The following is a 20885-nucleotide window of genomic DNA, read 5'->3' on the forward strand; positions in this document are numbered from 1 at the left end:
TAACAAGTTAATATCACAAACCGCTAACTTCTAATAATGCTTTTGGCTTGCTGGACAATGCAAAGTGAATCTTTAACACCAGATTGTGATGAGCATTGTACTGGCTTTTTGGGCAGCACTAAAAACCAAGATAAAACAGATGTTCCAAAGCTCCTAGCAAATATTCCTGGTCTTTTAAGATCAATAGGAAGACCTTTATCACTGGGTTTTCAATGAATTAGTTCCTAAAAGCCCACATCTTCAATGGGCTTCTAATAGACTGTTCGAACACTGTAAAATGATAGGGGTTTTGTAACTTTAAAGTTCAGCACAAAGTGTTACTTTGATGGGGTTTTGTACAGTGCTAACTGGTAAGTTTTGTCTAAGAAATCAGGAATAACTACTGAAGTTTTGGGGTGGAAGAATTAGGCTCTGGAATTTTTTTTTTACTGTAATGATTTGCTTTAGCTCCCATACCTTAACTGCAAAAGCTTTTCAATGTGTAGAATACAGTAGCACTTACCAAAGGGCTGTTTGTAACTCTCGACAGATTACATTCCAGTTCATTGCAACATTTTCTACTTTGGTGCCTTTAGTAGATTGCTCATCTGTATTGCAAGAAAGAGATGATCTTTCAGAGGTAAGTGCTGTGCAGTTATAAAACTAAACCTATAACCTAGTTTTTAATTCGATTTCGAGCACTGAAATGATCTCTTCAGTACTGTAACAGGTTTGCTACTCTCTCTTGTACATGTAAAGCCAAGTTAAACAAAAATGCAACAAGAAAGGAAGATGCGGATCATGTTTGCTTCTGGTCAGTGCGGTAGAGTGGACATCAGTATGCATATTGGCCATGTATCGTTAGCATTGCTTCTTGGTCATAGGTTGTTGTAGAGATAATGTTAAATTCAAACAGTTTAATATCAATATGTAGCATAATTTGACTCCGAGCTTGCCCTGCTTTGAGTAGGAGGTTGGACCACATGGTCTCCAGAGGTCCATTGCCATCTACATTTTCTGGGTTAATAAAATAGCAGCTTTGTTACCATTAGGTTTTTGAAACTTCTTGTTGCCATAAAACATTAAGACAGTGAAGATAATGAAGCTACATCTGGTTACTACAAATGAGGCAGCAGCAGTGTCCACTTTGGTAGTTGCCCTCAAATGTCTTGTCCACTGCTAGAAGACTCCTCTGGTAGCTCAGAGAACAGATAATAGCTACAGATAGCCCAGATTTTGAACTCTCAGCTGCTGCAAGAAGATTCATTTCGTTGCCCCAGAGCTGCAGCACTCAAAGTGGAGTTTATATGCTGAATGTTTAATGTAAATACACCAGCAGAGCCAAGTCTGTCACCAGAGCTGGCACTCGCTGACCTCCTGCTGGAAAGACGGATCAGTAGTAAAGCCAAAGGTTGTATCCATGGAGGCAGACCCATTTCACCCCAAGAGGTCACTTGGCTAGACATCAAGGCCTGGAAATTGGACAGGACAGCAGAAAGAAAGTGAAGTTGTTTTGTGTAGTGTACTTGAGACTATACAAACTTCAACAGGAAGTGCACTGTAGTCTGTCACTTAAAAATGGGAAGTGTTTTTGAAGTAGTTAATATAGGAAATAAACCTTATGTTTTCATAAGAAAAGCCAACCTTTTATGCTGCTTTTGTGTTGGAAAATGTAGGTGGAAAGAGAATTGTGCTCTGCAACTGCTGAATTTGAGGACTTTGTACTGCAGTTTATGGATAGGTAAGAAGCTAAGGGTAGGTGAAAGCTTGGCATGAAGAACTTTAAACTTTCAAGTTTTGCTTACTAACATTGTACTTACTGTATCTGTGTAGATGTTTTGGACTTATAGAGAGCAGCACGCTAGAACAAACGAGAGAGGAGACTGAAACTGAGAAAATGACTCACCTGGAGAGTCTGGTGGAATTAGGGCTCTCTTCTACTTTCAGTACAATCCTTACTCAGTGCTCAAAGGATATCTTTAAGGTATGTAGAACATAGGCTTTCCATCTGAGGCTTAATCCTTCCTTCATTGTCCTGTTGTGAACTTTCATGTTTAACCAAGGAACAGGCTGGAGGGGGGAGTTTAGGACTTCATGTCAGTGTGTTTTATGATTATGTATACATCTATACAAAGCTCTCCTTTCCTTTTCTCCTCTTCTACCTACCACTTCTTCAGCTGGGCAAAGCAGCTGTTCAAGGAGCTGTGTGGCTAATGGGATCAGAAAAATGATCTAGATTAAAATAACTCTGAGGGAAGGGGGTGGAGAAACCAAGTTCTTGCCTTGCAGCTTGGGTTAACCCATTTGAACCTGTTTGTGTTCCATTATGTATATATCTGGAGATGCTTTTGTGGTTTTATACGTTTTGAACCATTGCACTGAACACTTTAGTATGATCTTTGTCTGGAATCTTTTGGTTACTATAAGTTTTAAGTTAATTCCTCATTGTCATTAAGTATTTAATTTGTATTTTCACTGATTGTTCATTATTTAGCAATCAGATGCCATCTGCACTGTGTATAGTTCACACGCCTGCAAGGTATTGGATGGTAATAAGTGCTTTAAAACACACTGGCTACTTAGATAGTTGATAGTTAATCTCTTGTTTATTTGTTAACTAAGGGATGTCTTGCCTTTGAAATAGCATCATTTTCTGTTCAGGGGAATGCAGCTTATTCAGGGAAAATACTCTTTTCTGTGTAGTTTCTCAGAAGCATCCCAAGCTTACATTAGTCAACAGGATTTTTCTGCCCTCCTGTCTTCCTAAAGTGAGCATGTGCCACGTGTCTCCAATTTCCAGTTAAAGCACTGTGTGTCTTGTTTATAAACTCTTGCAGGAGGAGGAGAATACAGATCTTCCTGTTCTTCAGTTATTTTAAGGCTACTGAGTACTGTCATGTATTTTCCTGTTACAGTGTGTTACTGCAACTGAGTGCTGCAATAAATAAGAAGAAAGAAAGAAAAGGACAATCTGCAAACTGAAACTATTTTGACAAACCTCTTGGCACTGCTACTTTTGTAGCAGCCTTTATTCGTGTGCTCAAGGCAGTAGTTGTGCAATTAGACATAGGTGTCGAGTACTGGTGTACATGGGAGCAACCTGGTCTGGTGGAAGGTGTCCCTGCCCATAAAAGGGGCTCGAAACTGGATGAGCTTTAAGGTCCCTTCCAACACAAACCAGTCTGGGATTCTGTGATTCTATGGTGACACTTAGGATTTTTTTTTCCCGAGCGGTTACTATTCACATCCGTTTTAGATCTATTCTGTGGTATTGTCAGCTGAGTTACGTTTTACTCAGCTTTTGGCATTCTACAGAACTGCTTTGTCCAGTCTGATCCAGTGTAAATCATGGCTGCAGTCTTCTGCTAAGAGAATACTATGTACAGACACTGCCTTGTGTGTGACGTCAGACGTTTCATGACACCAGTTTTCTTTTTTTAAAGTAAATCTCATCTTTTTGTGTGCTCATTTTTAGGTTGCCTTGGAGAAGGTTTTTAACTTTGCCGTTTCAAACATATTTGAGACAAGAGTTGCTGGTCGAATGGTTGCCGATATGTGCCGAGCTGCAGTAAAAGTGAGAGAAATGCTCTGACTTGACTTGTCTTTAGTTTAAAAAGCCAATACTACCACTTCTTCCTTCTTGTTTTAAAATTAGATCTTTAATTTTTCATGTAAATACAGGTAGTTCTTAATATTATGTCTTCTAAAATTGGGTGGTTGCATATAGCAGTAATTCAAGAGGTTCATTCACAAAGTGTTTTTCTTGCACGTAGGTTTTATTGAGTGTTTAAAATCATGAGGTCAGGCTTACTCTAGATTGAATTGGAGTTGAGACACAATCCATTCTTCTCTGGTTTACAATACTCTTCTTAAAAGATTTTCATCAGTGTGTGCCTGAGCTCCATGAGGCATCTCTTTTTAAATGGGTTATTTATGTTGCTGTTTCCAGTGCCGCCCTGAGGAATCCCTGAAGCTGTTTGTACCACACTGCTGCAATGTTATAACTCACCTCACAGTCAGTAAGTTTGTAAGATTTCTGGTGTTGCTTGCTTTGGTTTGGGCTGACTTCTGTTAAGTGTGAAAATAATACTTAAAACTTCCATGTGTTTTCCACAGCTTCATTTTAATGATGGAAAATTAATCCTGTCCATTATTTCACCTAAAAAATCCAAACCAACTTCTATCTGTGACAGAAATCTATCAAGCTACAGGAGCATGCTGCTTTCAAAATGTGGCAGCTTAAAACGTCTCCAAACATTCCTGAGTTTCTCCAAAAGCTTTCAAGATGTTAAATTGATGTTCCAGTTGGACATGAGTGCAGTGTGAATTGGAAGGTTACAATAAGAGGGTTGGGAGTAAGCTTTTGGGCTGCAAACATCTGTTTTGTAATGTAGCTTGTTTGGGAAACTTGACTGCAGTATCATTACAGCAGCACTTATCACTTGTTCCTCTAGATGATGATGTATTACGTGATGAAGAACTAGATAAGGAGCTACTTTGGAATCTTCAGCTTTTGTCAGAGGTATTGCAAAGAACGTTCTTCCCATGCATGTATGTCATTGAATCCTGCTTAATGCCTCTGAGAGAAGAAGAAAACAAACTTCTGCTATTAAAACAAAGTAAATGTTGCGTGAACATCACTGCAGAGCTTATTTTTCTTTTCTAACTTGAAGTGGGACAGAAGTGGCTGCTAATAAACATACAGTGTTTGTATGGAATAAAACAGAAGCATCTGATACAATTATTGAGGGATAGAGAAAGAAGAGGGATCAATGCAGGGAAAAACATAAGATGCTTTTAGTAAAGATAAGTATTTTAAAATTAATTTCAAAATATGTGAGAGTATTGCTAGAAAATTTGGAATAGGGTTGAGAAGCAATGTTTGTCACAGCTCTCGTGTGTTACTTAACCTTTTCCAGCAGCAGCAGAAGTGGTAACTCATGTCCAGTTCAATCTTTGATTTTAATTGTGTGACATACAGAATGAAATGTGGTACAGGATCAGTTGAGCACTGTAATCCTGTTTAGTCCTCCAGAACAAAACCAGTTCTGTTTACCTTTGAAATGTTTTGTCTTCCCTATTAGATCACTCGAGTGGATGGAAAGAAGTTGCTTGTGTACAGGGAGCAGCTTGGGAAGATACTGCAGCGAACCCTACACTTAACCTGTAAGCAGGGTTACATTCTGTCTTGTAACCTACTGCACCATCTTCTTCGTTCTGCTACACTTATCTACCCCACAGAGTACTGCAGTGTGCCAGGTGGCTTTGACAAGCCTGTTTCTGAATACTTTCCTATCAAGGCAAGGATTTTCATTTATTTAGGATTAGAGGATTTGACTTTCTTTTTTAAAAAGCAATCATACACTATATTATTTGTGTTTATTTGGAGATTTCTGAACATAGGGAGCAGCAATGGAAAGTGTAAATGAAAAATGCTTTGGGCTTTGAAACATAGAGCAAATTACAAGTTACTGAAAATTATATTGATAGCAAAACATGAATACTGACTTGTTTGGAGTAGTTTTATAGCATGATGTATTAGTGGTTTATGATGTGTTTTACAATGACTGCATGACTACAATAAGATAATATAAAGCAAGAGTGCCTCCTCATGTTCCTTATTACTGTAATATATGATGCTTTTAGTTGAGACCCAGCTATCACGAAATATGGGTGGTATCAACAGTTAAGTTTGGAGTTTAGTGGGAGAAATTTGCTGTTCACGTTATTCTGTGACTGAATATTGAAGTTATCCAGTTGCACTGGGACAAACTTAGTCTTTCATCTATTTTTGTGGATGAGAGCTGCAGCCTTTCCTTGTTCCTCTTCATATAAATATGGTTATCAGATATAACAAGTAATGGTGAGTGCATAGAAAAGTGAGTATGTCAGTGCAAAACCATCAAAAGAAAAGAGATGTGGTGTTTTACAGGTCAGAGTAACAAATGGACAAAGATAAAATGAAAGTAGAAGTGGCAATATTAAAAATCATTGACACTGTCAAAAGTAATATTCCAGTCTGCTGTTAAGGCTTTGAGGTCAATATATCAGTATTACAGATGAACAGTGCAGCAGTTTTCAGCTGGCCTGTTGGAATATAAACCTGTATTTTGCTGTGAAGTGTTCTTTTCCATAACTTCACAGCTGCAAATAATCCAATGCTTGTTACTCAAAGCCACTACAGCTTTATAAACTGATGGCAACATCCAGTTGGGCCAGATACTCATTTAAAAACAAAGAAAGGAATCTTAATTAAATGCCAATGCAAAAATAGATTAGTTTTAAATTCCTCCTCTGAAATTGAGAAAATTCCCTATTACTTCGCTGTTCCATACATCAGTGGCTACTTTAGAAAGTGTGTATTATATCAACTCTTGATTTCCATTAGCTGCCTGAGTTTGTCACTTAATGCTTCCTACCCTGCCCCAGTATAAAACTGCAGTTGTGTCACTCTCTCAAGTGGTATTCCTAGAGGACTAACCTGTTCTTCCAAGAGATGTAATAGGCTACTTGAGTGCTTTACTTTAGTTCTTCATACTTTCTGTCCAGTCAGATCAGTCCAGCATTTTAAGGACAGATGGTGAAGTTTTGAATTACCATGTAAAGTTGGACAAGGACAGGAAATGGAACACACAGACTGAAAAGGCCCATCTATTAATAAAGTCCTACTCATGGACTTCATGTTTGAATATGAATTGCTAATAAATATTGACTTCTTTCTTCCAAATACTGAAGTGATGTTAATTTTATTGCAAGTCTGAGCTCTTTGTAAGCCAAAATATAAGTTGTCTTTATCATGGAATAACCTAGCATTGTATGGGGAGTCCAACTTATATTTTAGCTTTCTTCTTGTTATATTTGAAATGAAAGTAGTAGGTTTCCTGACTGTGGTTCAAAACTGAAAAGAATTATTATTAAATGGACAGCTTCTTTATGTTCTCTATAGGAGTATCAGAAGTCTGAGTCGTACTTAAGAATATTCTGATTTTTGTATCCAGCCAAAGGAATAATGAAGTTACATTTCAGTTAGGCCAGTGCAGTCCTTTTCCTTTTAGTCCTTTCAGGTGTGTGTTATCTTCCAGTACATGTAGATATTAGAGTAGGTTTGGGATTTCTATTTGGTTATATTGTGTTCTTGGGGGTTTTAATCCTTGGAATTGTCAGGATAAAAGCTTTACAGCAGGAGTTAGTTCATTTTTGTGATTTTTTTTTTTTTTTTTTTAAATATGAAATGTTAATTAAAAGACAACTTGCTCCATAGTTTGATTAATAAGAAACATCTGTCTTTCCTACAGGACTGGGGTAAACCAGGTGACTTGTGGAACTTGGACATCCAATGGCATGTTCCTTCCTCTGAGGAAATAAACTTTGCTTTTTATTTGCTGGATACTTTCCTTCAGCCTGAGCTCATCAGATTGGAGCACTATGCAGCTGGAAAACTAGAAATGTCCAGGTTAGTGGGGATAATGTTGTATGGACAACGTGCATTTATCCACTCATGTCTGGTTTAAGTAGTTATTGCCAATCATACTGGCACTGCAAGCATTAAGGAGTAAAATACTGTAATGTTACAGTGTCTTTGATATTATTCAAAGATTTCCAACTCTTAAGAGTACATGTAGCTTGGAAGCGACTATCATAAAATGGATAATATTATTTTGAACAGACACACTGTAAATCATGAGCTTAAAACAGTTAATGTTGGTATAAGGACACTTCTGTTCCAAGAACTTTTTAAATACATACCACAAATTGTTTCCATTTAGCTGTAGTCAGCATTAAAAAAGCTCTTCCTCTAGGATCTTATCTTGTTATTTTGGCACAACCATTTGTGTTCCTAAGCTATGAGTGGAACACAGAACTGATTTGGCTTGGAAATGAGCCTCTCTCTGCTTCCTACGAGTAGATGGATTCAGTACATAATGTAACCCTGCAGAAAGTGGCAGTGCTGAAACTCAGGAGGTAATGCAGAGCCGGTGGTGTAACAGACAGGAGCGGAGGCAAGAATATTACTGCCTAATCTTGTTAAACTCTGTTAGTGTGAACCCGTGGCTTCATCAGGGTAGTTTCCTAAGCACAAGATAATCGTGAGTTTAGTATGTCCTAAAGCATTTACAAGTATCAAATAGCTAAAGCTGTTTACAAGCATTGAATCTCAAACATTCTTCATTTCTCATGTTAAACCTTCACATCTTGAAGCTATATATACTCAGTTGATGTGCATAGCATGTGATGTTGTAACTCGTGCTGTGAAGTACAGACCCACATGAAACAGGACATGGTGTATCAGACTCCTACATGTTTTTCTGTCACACCATGTTCCCTCTTCTTGTTATCTGTAGAAGTCAATACCAATACCACCAAACAATGATCAGAAAGAATACTTTGACTAAAAGAAGGAAGGATATACTTCCTATTTAAGTTTTTGGTTTATTCGTGTGCTTATTTCTTTTGTTGGTTTGCGTTTTTCCCCTTTCTCTTTTGACACCTTGTGTGTAAAGCTGTTAATTTATAACAGAACTGGACTTTGATTTAGTCAAGGCTTCACTGTGCTGCTTAACAGAACTAGATGGTGGTGTCTTGGGAGAACTCAGCCAACTACATGAATTGCAAATGAAATTGGAAGCAAGGTAGCAAAAAAAGAGTAAAGAATACCATAAATAACTGAGGAAGTAAAAGATGAGAATAAATGGGATACTGGATGAGCCCGCTGTTGCTTTGAACTGTAGTGTTCCTGGGGCTTTAATTCTTGTCAGACTTTTTCCAATATCCCAGTAAGTAATAATTGGAAATGAATATTTTTTATATATTTAGGAGCTTCAGAGTAAGATTTCTTATTACAAAGCATAAAATGAAGAGTTCTTACAGCCTTTGAACACCTGTATTTACAGCGTTGATAAGTAATGCATGAGTACTGAGAGCTGTTCAGTTAAGGAGCATCTTAAGAGGGTTGAAAGGAATTATTCTATAAATCAGAGGAGAACAAAAGGCAAAGTTTGTAACTATGTACTAAAGGCTACTACTTTAGATGAGATGGCTTTAAAAAGAATTCCTTGATTCTCTAAAGTAACACAGGAAAAGGTGTTCGCATTGGTTCATTATAATTTATCTTCAGCCTGTAAAATAATCATTTATAAGGAATGTATTTCCTTGTCCTACTCATGGTGGGAAAGACTTGTTTTGCCCTTGGAGTGGGGAGTTTTCTTGGATTTTCTCTGAGATCTAGATAAAATCAATTAAAATAGGTTTTGTGGTAAATCTGTCCGTTTTGACACTAGTTTATCTCATTGTACTGAACTTACCTTCACAGTTTCAGACTAGAAAGTCTCCAAAATGCTTTTTCCCGAAGACAAAGTTGAATGTTGGAGTTCTGAGATGGAATTAGGCTGGATCAAAAAAGCGCAGCCTCTTTCTGTAGTGCTCCCTCTTGTGGTTAGAACTGATACAGCTAAAGAAAAAAGCTTGTATAAAACTTCCCAAGAAACATAGGGTTTATCATTTAACAGGTAACTAATCAGGTTTTCTTCTTTGTTCAAGAGATGATGTGCAGCAGTGTCTTGCTATAGTGCATAACTGCTTGATTGGATCTGGGAACATTCTGCCTCCTCTGAAAGGAGAAAGGGTGGCTCATCTGTAAGTAAAATCTTTATATCACAAACCATCTCAGCAATTGTATTCCTTCATACTGGGTTTTAGTGCTTTTTTTATTGCTGTTATCACACACCTAATTCGGGTGGCTGTTTTTAAGGAACTCCATACTAGTTTAAAGACACAGAAATTTGAAATTGTGACTTACAGAAACACTTGAGTACTTAAAGTGATCTTTTTCATGCAAGACTCAAAGGCAGGTGACAGCACTGCACTGCTGAGGCTGCTTTGTGTAAAGGAAATGGAAACTAGGCATTTACTCACATGTTTCCCCTCCTCTAAAAGAAGCCTTCTCTGACACCCTGTGCCAATGCCTCACCGCCCTCACAGGGAAGAGCTTCTGCCTCAGAGCTCATCTCAATCTCCCCTCTGGCAGGTTAAAGCCATTCCCCTTGGCCTGTCCCTACAGGCCCTTGTCCAAAGCCCCTCTCCAGGTTTCCTGGAGCCCCTTTAGGCACTGGAGCTGCTCTAAGGTCTCCCCTTCAGGAGCCTTCTCTTCTCCAGGCTGTATGACTGAGAGTAACCAGAGTAGAAGTAACTGAGTAACAAGAAGTAACTGGAATGTTTTGATTTTAAAAAGTGCTATAAAACAGCTTGCTATGAGTACTGTTTTCTATCCCATATGCCCATAAAATTTTATCCAGTTTGAATGTAGGAGGTGTCTTTTGATGAACTTTAAAACAGAAAAAAGTTTGGGTTTAATTGTTATTTATTGTGAGTTTTGGGTTATTTTACTGTAAGGTAGCAGAGAAGCTGTGGCTGCCCCATCCCTGGCAGTGTTCAAGGCCAGGTTGGACACAGGGGCTTGGAGCAACCTGCTCTAGTGGAAGGTGTCCCTGCCCGTGGCAGCGGCTGGAACTGGATGAGCTTTAAGGTCCCTTCCAACACAACAAACCAGTTTGAATCTATGATTTCCAAGTCCGTTCCCATTACATAAAATGGGAATGCACATAAAGCACTCAGACTTTAAATTCCAGGGCTTTTATTGAAAGTAACAAAGTCAGGTACTGGGAACACCCTTACTTTAAGTACTGTGTGTTCACCTTTAGTACTTACCACTACTGGTGTGATATTCACTGTCCTAAAGTGGCAGTGTAGGAATATTTTTGAATGCAGGTATTGGTAAATGGCTTGATATATTTAAGTTAAAAACATTCTATGTGTATACTTCTGAAACCAACTGGCACATGAGGTTTCTTGTCAGAACCTCCTACACCACTACACCTACAACTCTAGTGAAACATAGCTTATCACACCCCATGTAGTACAGCATTGTTGTTTGTGCTGGCTGTAAAGTAGAGCTGAGTAGGTGTAACTGCTACATTCTCCTTGATGGTTAAAGGTACCTGAAGATTCTTGCCAAGAAAGACAGATAATGAGTATTTATTCCTTTATAATCCTCCAGCCTGCTCAGTGAATGAAAGTCACAGAGGTGGCGGAGAGCTTGGAGCTATGGCATTGAAACCTCAGCAAAAGAAATATGTGGGTAGAATGAACTTTAAAGCTTTGAGTATAGCTGGATGATGAACTGGATCTGAGGGTTCAGTTAGTCCTGTCAACTGTGCCTGCCTGCTCCCTGCTCCTGCCACCAGGATGCTTTTTTCCCCAAGCATAAGGGGTTTATTTTCCTGTTTGACAACTGAAAGCCACCCAGACATTGTTTCTGGGGTCTGTTTGCATTCTTGCTCGAGTGGCAGGCAGGGGATGGTAGTGGCAGCAATAAAGGAGAAAGGCTGCTGTCTTCATTAGGAGCAGGCTGTAACAGCATATCATATCCAAGCATGTATTTAATCCATGTTTACATAAAAGCAAATCCACAAAGATGAAGAATTAACTTTAAAAAAGTGGATAGATAAGTTTGACCCAAATCCTGGAAGAAGTATGGGTTTATTTTTCATTATGGTTATTAATAGTGAACTTCATACAGCAAGAAGTAGGATTTGTAGGTGATGGGTGCATTTCCTTGCTTTATACAGAGAAGACTAAAGTCATAAGAGCTTCATCAGCTTAACTTAATGGGAAAGGGTTCTGCCTCAGCAGTCAGATTCATTTGTCCTTCCTAGACAAAGACAACTGGAGCCACACTGGTTTTGATAAGTGTGTTCGTAGGTTTGAGAAGGAGACCAAATCTCTGGCTATTTAATACAACTGATGAGGTTGTGTTAAATGAGAAATTCAGATTCTGGGTTCATGGTGGTGTCCTTATGGTGTATTGGTCTCTGGCAAACACTGACCCATAAGTACAGCTGATTTATAAATGTTAGAACTGAGGCATGCTATTAGTAAATCCAAACAACTTGGTGCTACTGGCATGAAATGTAACTGGTTAAAATGAATTAAATGTCAATGATTTCTATCATGTATAGTAATACTTGGCTTGTTTTCATACAGGGTCCCAAGTCTGGTGTCTTTGGAAGAGACAAAGCTGTACACTGGTGTTGAGTATGGTAAGTAGATGTCCCCAGTCTTTTACTGGCTTGATATGTAGAATCTGTATTCTGACTACTTTTTACCCTCCTTAATGTGTGATGCACTTTTAACATGGTAAATAATCTGCCTCAATTTGTGGCTAGAAATGAAGCCAACTGTCAAGGCAGATAAAGAAGGTTATGTACCTATAAAAAACATAGCATCATAGGATGGTTTGGGTTGGAAAGGACCTGAAGATCATCTAGTTCCATCCAAACATACTGTTGGCTTGATAAATAAAAGATGACCCTGTGAGAGATGTGTCCTTGGATAGAACAAGATGGTTATTTGTATACTGGTCCATGCTGCCAGTTCTGAATAGTCTGCTCTGTCCTTCCACTAGTTTACTTACCTATATATTACTTTTTGTAATTTATGCTACTGTATAATAAAGAAAAATGTTTTAATTTCTCTTCAGATTTATCAAGAGAGAATTATCGAGAAACAATTGCAAGGGTTACAAGGAAACTGCTGCGTAAGTTTAACCACTCCTCCCTAAAAAGTACTATGTTATGCTCTTAAGACTTAATAATTTTATAGATAAGAAACTCGTTTCATTTACTTTGCCTGTATAAATCTGTAGAAATAAAATGATCATTAACTTTTAAAGCTCTTTTCCTGTCTGATAATAAATTTCTTTTCCTTCCACTTGCAGGCTACATACTTGATAATTCAGAAGATGATACCAAGTCTTTATTTCTAATAATAAAGGTATACTAGAATTTGTAATACTAAAGATCACTTGTTTTGCAAAATAATCACTTGTTTTGCAAAATAACCACTCTTTGTCATCTTCTGCTTTCTGCAGATCATCAGTGATGTTTTACAGTTCCAAGGCTCTCACAAGCATGAGTTTGATTCACGATGGAAAAGCTTCAACCTAGTGAAAAAATCAATGGAGAACAGGGTCAGTGGACTTTCTTCATTTTTAATTACTGTCCTAATTGGTTTTCATAACTCTGAAATGTAATTCCTTGATAAGAATGTTGGTTTGCATGCTTTTGTACCTTTATTTGGAGATCTTGTGAGTAAACAGCTTGATGTTTCTGAATTGTAGAGCTGTGTTTGCATATATGCTTGGTCCACAGTCTGAGATTTGGCATGATGCTCCATCCTTGTCTGTGTTAACTGAGACATCACTGTGACCAGAGCTTCCTTTTGCTTACACAGCAATAGGCAAATACCAGGGCAAAAAAAATCAGGGTTGACTGCCAAGAATTTATGCATGAAAATTGCCTGTTCCTAGAAGAGAAAGAGTACCCAGGAGTTCAGTCAGTACAGATTGCTAATATCTGACATCTAAACTCAGTTATGTTTGTTTACAGCTTCAAGGAAAGAAGCAGCATATCAGAGCTTTGCTGATAGACAGAGTTATGTTGCAGCATGAGGTAATACTTCAATCTTCCCTAACTACTTCATTTGAAAAGCTGATTTATGTTGCCATGCAGCAAAAGATGCAATAATCCTGCACTAGTGTTTCTCTTACCTGTGTGACATGTTAGAATAAATCTATCCTTTATTTGTGTTTCCTATGCAATTTAGCTGAGAACACTGACGATGGAAGGCTGTGAATATAAAACTTCCCACCAGGAGATGATCAGAGATCTCTTGTGTCTGTCCACAAGTTCATATGGTCAGGTAAGGAACAACCACGTATAAAATGAAATGTATTGTTGATCTTTTCAAATTACATTTTCAGGATTTTTGCTTTTCAATTTATTTCCATGGAAGCATGAAATCTTATTTCATTTGCATTAGTTGCATAGTTTTTGCATTGGTTGCATAGTCTTTGTAAAATAAAGAACTTAACTGGGTGAAGAGGCTGCCAGCTTAGGTTACAAATTTTACATTCTTTGGGGGACTTAACTGTAGGCTTCTAAAACCCATAATTCAATTAAAATAATAACAATATACCAGGTTGAGGTTTTTAGATGTGATGATGTGCTTCATGCCGCTATTTGGAATGTTAAGTCTACTGTTAAGAAGTAGCTGTGACGACATCCTGGTTCTTAAAAACACACAACATGAGTGTGCTGATAGCTGGATTCTGAACTCTTTGCCTGGTGGCAAATACCCTGTGTGTATTTATAAATTCAGATCCATCCACAATGCCTACAGGCTCTTTAGAGTTCTGCTCTCTGCATCTGTTCTCGTAGCTGTTGGCTTTTCCAGCCATCTTACAAACACATGGCCTGGTTTTGGCAGCATAAAGGATTTCCTTGAACTTTGTAGCTGTTCTCAAGTAAATGCTACAAACAAAAAGTAGGGTTTTTATAAACCACTGTGAGCAAGGGTGAGGGGAAGCATAGAATCATAGAATCAACCAGGTTGGAAAAGACCTTTGAGATCATCAAGTTAAGCCATTACCCCAGGACTGACAAGACCACCACTAAACCGTATCAGAAGAGCACAGCATGCTCCTTACAACCTTCTATAATCAATTTTGTTTCTGTGCACAAATACGTCACAAACTCAGTGCATAAGTAACTGAAATGTATAAGGATGTTGGGTTTGTATCATATATTTTTGGTTCAGAAGACTTTCAGTAACATCTCTTTTCCCGCAGGTCAGAAGTAAAGCTCAGCAAGCATTCTTCACAGCTCTGGGAACATACAATTTCTGTTGCAGAGATATCATCCCCTTGGTTTTGGAGTTCCTGCGTCCTGACAGGCAGGATGTCACTCAGAAGCAATTTAAAGTACTCACTAACTTTGTTTCATGTCTCTCTCTTAAAAGTGTTTTTTATAGGAGAATTTTTTAATGGTGAAAGTGGGGTTTGCTTGTTTATCAGCATGACTGATATCTTCGTTGCATAGAGCTTATGCATAACTAGTGTAAGGGATTATCATAGAACTATGCAATGGTTTGTGTTGGAAGGGAGCTTAAAGCTCCAAGCCAACGGGCAGGGACACCTTCCACTAGAGCAGGTTGCTCCAAGCCCCTGTGTCCAACCTGGCCTTGAACACTTAATTACTTGTATTAGATCAGTTGTCAAGAGAAATTTCGTTATAACATTTTATAGATGTTCCTCACTTCACTGTGTGTTCACATATCACAAAGATATGTGTTAATACCTCTTTATTTTAAATTATAAAATGGAAATTGAGGCACCATAGTCCAAGGGGGTAAAACTCATAAAGCAGTTCTATCAGCTGTAGCAGTGTAAGGAAATAGCGTGAACTGGACAAAAAGTTACCACCCAAAAAAGTTATACTAAATCAGGAGGGTTTTGTGATGACATGGTGGGTAATTGCTGATGCTGTCTGGCCTGGAAATGGTGCTGACACAGTGATGCCTGGATGCAATGTGTCCATCCTGGTGTTCCACAGCATCATGCTCCCCTCCTTCCTCTGCACCCCCCTCGGTCCTCCTGGCCATAGAGGCAAGCGGGAATCTTGTATGGTCAGAACAGCAGCTATGGCTTGTTACAGGCACTATCATTGATAGATCAAGATAGAAGAAATGGTAATAATTTATTATTTATTTTCTGCCATCCTTGTACCTCCCTGTCTCCTCCCACATAAGCAACCCACATCTAGCTACTTATTCTCAATTGGTCCTGGTTTTGCTACGCTTCCAGCATTTGCTACCATAGCGAATTTGGTGTTTCTGCTACTGCTGCCAGGCAGTCTTAGCCTGTATGATACTACTGGTTACCTGGGCACTGTTCTAGAAAGATTCTGCTCTCCAAAAGGTCCCCAAGACTTCCTTCCAATTGCCTGAGGCATTTCTCACGTAACTCCCACTTCCCCACCTGTGTAATGCAGCCACCCTTTGTTTCACTGTGCAAAACTCTCATCAGCTCCTCACGCAATCACCCTTCCTGTTCACCAGTTTGTTTTGTCATGTCCAGCAGTTATCTACATCCTGTTGAGCTGGCATCATTTCAGGTGTCTCGTTAACAGCATTATGATCTGCCTGCAGCCCAAACATGAATCGTTCACAGTAAGGCCAGATATGGTACTCGATAATTGAATTATCTCCTTTATAATGTAACTGAGAAATCAGGCAGCCGTTCTGGGGATAATGAACTGGCAGGGCTTCCAGTCTCATTAAAATGGTTTGCAAGAGGAGGATTCTGTGATAAATCTTCAGTATTTTGACAGTGAGGCCACATAGCTGAATGTTTATGGTACATTTTAATGATTTGCTAATGTGAAGGTTGGTTTTTATTCTGTGTGGGTGGATGCTTATGTAGTAAGAGATCACTTATACATGAACATTGCTTTAACTTCCTAAATTTCATCTTCCATTTTACAGGGTGCCTTATATTGTCTTCTTGGAAACCACAGTGGAGTGTGTTTGGCAAACCTTCACGACTGGGACTGTATTGCACAGACGTGGCCAGCAATTGTCTCTTCTGGGCTCAGCAAAGCCATGTCCTTGGAAAAACCATCCATAGTCAGGCTCTTTGATGACCTAGCAGAAAAAATCCATAGGCAGTATGAAACAATTGGCTTGGATTTTGCAGTAAGTGACAGATTGCTTGGTGCTCATGTCCTTTGATTCCATAAATGCTTGAGACTCTTGTACATTACTTGAGTGAGTGTTCTGATGTTGATTGCATTCTGCTTTTTGTTACAGAGGAATGTAGATATGTGGTTTCTGAGACTGAAGCAATGGAGCTTCCTATAATACTATTGGAATTTGTAACTTCTTGTTAAATCTAAGGAAGCCTGTTACAGAAAGGAAAAGCTTAAATTGCCTTTCAGTGCTAACTAGTCTGGGTTATGCTGATCGAGTGTGAAGATGTGTGTTGGTAGGACAGTGTCATCACATGAACATTGTCAGGTTTTGTGGTGTTGTCCCACTGTGCTAACACCCAGCACTCGTTACACAACTGCCTCTTGCCTTCTCAGGGGAATAAATGGCATGGTACTTATTTTAAAGAATGAGTGCTGGTTAATAAAAACCTTTTATAATAAATTTTTATGCTTAATGGAATGTTAAAGTTTATTTTAAAATACAATAAAACGTGTACTTGGAGAAGTAATTCTGCTGTGTGAGCACAAAGCTGTGTCCCCTACTTCTTCATGGACCGTATGGACAGGACATTCTGCACTCTGCTTATTTCGAAACAGAAACAAACAATAAATGCTTGCAAGCTGCTGCTCAGTCCCATATCTTTGTATTCTCTCGCAACAGGTTCCAGAGAAATGCATTGAGATAGCTGTTATGCTGCAAAAATCAGAACATCCAAGTTCAGACTTCACAGGTCTGTGTTCAGAAGAAATTCAGCTTGGAATTCAACGACAGAAAGAGAAGAATGCTGAGGCCGTGCGGTAAGTTAAACTTCCCTTAACACCAGCTTCTACCACCTCATATTTACTATACATTAAATGTAGTAATCTGAAATTGCTAAACTAAAGCTTAAGCTTGACAACTTCAGAATGCCTAAGGATTGTGGTGGTGTATCTTCTTTCGTGACTTGGCAGCCTCTCTCCTCTGCATTCACATTCCCTTCCTTCCTCCTCCTCTTCCCTGTCCTCCCAGCTGGTGCTGGGGTTACTGCATTGCCTTCCCCCACCTTTGGTTGAGGAACATTTGTTCTATTTTTAAAGGGTTCTCTCAGTTTCATCTGGTTGATGATTCCCTCTTTTTTCCCATAGAAACTATGAAAATTTGATCAACATGCTGCTGGATTGTGTGGAACAAAGAAATCTGTAAGTCTCCCTTTCTGTGCATTGAGAGGTTTAGGGGTGTTGGATTAGAGGTGGCAGCATGACTAAATATCACTTGCACCCAGAAGTGCAGTTGGCATGACCAGAACTGAGGAATACGTTTCACCATTGAGGTAATTGTCCAAAGCAGTGTGTCAGTAGCAGTCTTGCATCAAATGAGCTGTGGCTTGTGTCTTGGAGAGCCTTAGCAAAGGAATCTGCAGAAATGGAATATATGGAGGTACTTGTGCATTCGAATATGGATTCTGCTTGCCCAGACAGGAACATAATGGCCAATATAGGGGAATCTTGATTACTGTCTCCTGGTGAAGAAGTGACATAATATTAGTGTTTACAAACTTTTAAACACTATCCCTACAGATCTGTATGTTACATTGAAATGCCAGGATCAAAAAGGCACCAGTGGCTGAATGCACTTGTGTTCCCAGACCACTGGAGATTCCCCTATATGCCAGTTGAGCTCACTGACTGTAGCAGTGGCACAGAACATTATTTATGTTAGTCCAAACATAAATCCTAATACATACACTCATTTCTATGCAAAAGTAGCACATGCAACTATGCTCCTCAGTGTCTATTCTGAATATTCTTTATTTCTTTTTTCAGTCCCTGGAAGTTCGAGCACATCAGCATTGGGTTTCTGTCTCTGCTCCTGAGGGATGACAGGATACTGCCTGTCCGTGCCATAAAATTCTTTGTGCAGTGTCTCAACCACGATGCAATTGTGGTTCGGAAGGTAAAACCAGAATTACAGCTTTTGGGTTTGCAGATCACTGGGGTTTAGATCAGATGTTTGAGGTGTTTTGCTGTGATAAAGCACAAAAGCTGAGGTGTGCATTGCTCATCACCCTTCCAGCCATGTGTGTGTTCAAAGGTTCCTGGTCCAAGGAGATGGAAGTCTTGGTAGTGCTGTGGTGTGACATATGATGTAAAGCCTGTAAACTGGAAAAATGTGGAATGTACCTATCCATAGAATCACAGAACGGTTTGAGTTGGGAAGGACCTCAAGATCATCCAGTTCCAACCCCCTGCCACGGGCAGGGACACCTTCCACTCTTCTTTCCTACTTCCTTTGGAATTCTTTTGCAGTTTCTTTTCAAATGTCTATTTTATTACTGTGTGCTACATTTGCACCTTTCATTCTGCTTGTTGCCTTCAAGAGGCTTTAAACTAATGGTCACTTTCTTTTGGTCCTGAGGATGGTTAATGGAGAGGATTTTCTGGGCTGTAAGGGTCACACTTAAGTCAGGTCCTGTATCCCCTGTAATGACAGAGATCACTTCTTCATGGGAAGCATCAGGCACTGGGGTGATGTTCACTGTGATGTGCACTGGCTTTTTAGCTGGCTTAAAGTGTGTCTGTGATGAGGTGATGAGAGACATCCTTCTGGAGGTACATGTATGGAATGATGCATTAATGCCCGTTTCTTTCTTTTAGGTGGCCATCTCAGCTGTGGCTGGTATTCTTAAGCAGCTTAAGAGAACACACAAGAAAGTGCCCATCTGCCCTTATGAAATAAGTAGGTTTTATTTAATGTAAGAAATGTCTTGTCTTAATTTGTCCTAAATTTTTATTAAAACATGTTTTTCTGATTTAATTAAACCAAGCTTCGTGGTAAATAACTGCTAAGAGTTCATTCCCCAGAGGGTAGTTCTGATGTGGTTCAGAGCCCACATGAACTAGAGTTGCCTTAAATATTTCTGGGTAACAGAAATAGAATCATAAGCTTTTTATTTCTCTCTGGTTATTAATGTCCTATAATATAATCAGACTTCTTTTTTAAAGCAGTGTTACACTTGCAAGTGTCTATTAAGCTATTCACTTACTTGAATTAAGTTTAAAAATTCAGATATATGTTCATTCTCCCTTCAGAAAGCTTTGTGAGAATAACTTGTATACCTCCTTTTATTCTTTTTTTTATCATTTCAAATAGCACATTTGTAGAAATGACTGAAGAAATCTATTACTGTTAGGGTTACTTTTAACATCCTAGGGCACATCTCTGTACGGATTTGATTGGAGGGGAGGGAGACATAAAGGCTCTTTAGAATCTTGTATTAAAATGTTAATGGGGCAGTGTGACAGAGTGTATAAATCCCTCTTTAACCAGGTGGAAGCCCAAAGCCTTCCAGCATCCAGGCTGGTGACAGACCGGATAACCAGTGGCTGCACTATGACAGCCAGAGCTTACCAAAGACGAAGGAAGCTTGGGAGTCGTGTTGCTTTGTGGAGAAAACCCACTGGGGGTATTACACGTGGCCTCAGTGAGTATCATTAAGCGTGCAGATAGAATTGGGAGAGTCAGAAGGAAAACCCTGTGGGAAATTAAATCATGTTTGTGGGTTTAATTGTTTTAATTAAAACAAACCCAAGAATTTACTTCATCCTTTGTGCTTCTTGCTTGTGTTACCACTTGGGGGTGGGGTTTCTGAGGAGTTTTGTTGCTTTTTTGGTTGGGGTTTGTTGGTTATTGTTATAATGATTCATTTTCTACCTGTTTCTCTTTGCCTATAGTATCGAAAACCCACATATGTCATACTGCTGGGTTTAAAATGAAATATGTGTGTTTGAAAACCACATAGTTGTGAAATATGCAGAGTATTCTATCACTAACAATTCTGAATGCTTGCAGTGGCAAAGCCTTTATAACAAGAAGACTTAATTTTTTGGTTGTAAACTTTCTTTCTAAGTTTTGCTTGCTGGGAGTTGATGATAAGTCCTATTTAATATAGAAAATAATAATCACAAGCTTTATTTTGCTTCGAAACATTTAACTCTATGTTTAATATTCAGAACTATGACAGTTTATGCTCCAGTTGAGCATCAACCAAAGCTTGGGCGAAGGAGGGATGAGCTGACAGAGGTAAGGGTTTGGTGGGCTTCAGTTTTGTGGGGTTTTTTAATACTACGTTTCTTTTAAGTGTTGTCCATAGATTATTGTGGAGATAAATTCCCTTCTCTCTTTTAACTGAAGTATTGCTTGCCATTTAGAGAGTGCTCACACTAAATGTGTGGAAACAGATTTGTTTTGCTTGCAAAGCAGGATGGAGATGGAACTCAGCTATGTGGTTTCATGGCTGTGTGGACATAACCATGGTTTTAACAAGC

General features: G+C 38.9%; 1 protein-coding gene across 3 annotated transcripts in view; it reads left to right on the forward strand.

Moving 5' to 3' along the window:
* The window catches only part of PSME4 (proteasome activator subunit 4), a 59950-nt gene that overhangs the window by 23145 nt on the left and 15920 nt on the right, over positions 1 to 20885 (forward strand). Inside the window, exons 12-34 of one of the 3 annotated variants that reach the window (XM_030489230.2) lie at positions 530 to 619; positions 1656 to 1720; positions 1813 to 1963; positions 3455 to 3553; positions 3929 to 3998; positions 4434 to 4501; positions 5064 to 5279; positions 7275 to 7432; positions 9517 to 9612; positions 12019 to 12074; positions 12515 to 12571; positions 12752 to 12807; positions 12905 to 13003; positions 13422 to 13484; positions 13639 to 13734; positions 14663 to 14794; positions 16357 to 16566; positions 17242 to 17378; positions 17706 to 17759; positions 18384 to 18513; positions 19215 to 19296; positions 19888 to 20041; positions 20571 to 20640. In XM_030489230.2, the coding sequence (XP_030345090.2) occupies positions 530 to 619; positions 1656 to 1720; positions 1813 to 1963; positions 3455 to 3553; positions 3929 to 3998; positions 4434 to 4501; positions 5064 to 5279; positions 7275 to 7432; positions 9517 to 9612; positions 12019 to 12074; positions 12515 to 12571; positions 12752 to 12807; positions 12905 to 13003; positions 13422 to 13484; positions 13639 to 13734; positions 14663 to 14794; positions 16357 to 16566; positions 17242 to 17378; positions 17706 to 17759; positions 18384 to 18513; positions 19215 to 19296; positions 19888 to 20041; positions 20571 to 20640 (2409 nt within the window). The remainder of the gene's footprint in view (positions 1 to 529; positions 620 to 1655; positions 1721 to 1812; positions 1964 to 3454; positions 3554 to 3928; positions 3999 to 4433; positions 4502 to 5063; positions 5280 to 7274; positions 7433 to 9516; positions 9613 to 12018; positions 12075 to 12514; positions 12572 to 12751; positions 12808 to 12904; positions 13004 to 13421; positions 13485 to 13638; positions 13735 to 14662; positions 14795 to 16356; positions 16567 to 17241; positions 17379 to 17705; positions 17760 to 18383; positions 18514 to 19214; positions 19297 to 19887; positions 20042 to 20570; positions 20641 to 20885) is intronic. The other 2 variants (XM_030489231.2, XM_030489232.2) reach the window with 2 other exon arrangements.

The sequence above is a fragment of the Strigops habroptila genome, chromosome 6 (assembly GCF_004027225.2).
Source record: "Strigops habroptila isolate Jane chromosome 6, bStrHab1.2.pri, whole genome shotgun sequence".
NCBI lineage: Eukaryota > Metazoa > Chordata > Aves > Psittaciformes > Psittacidae > Strigops > Strigops habroptila.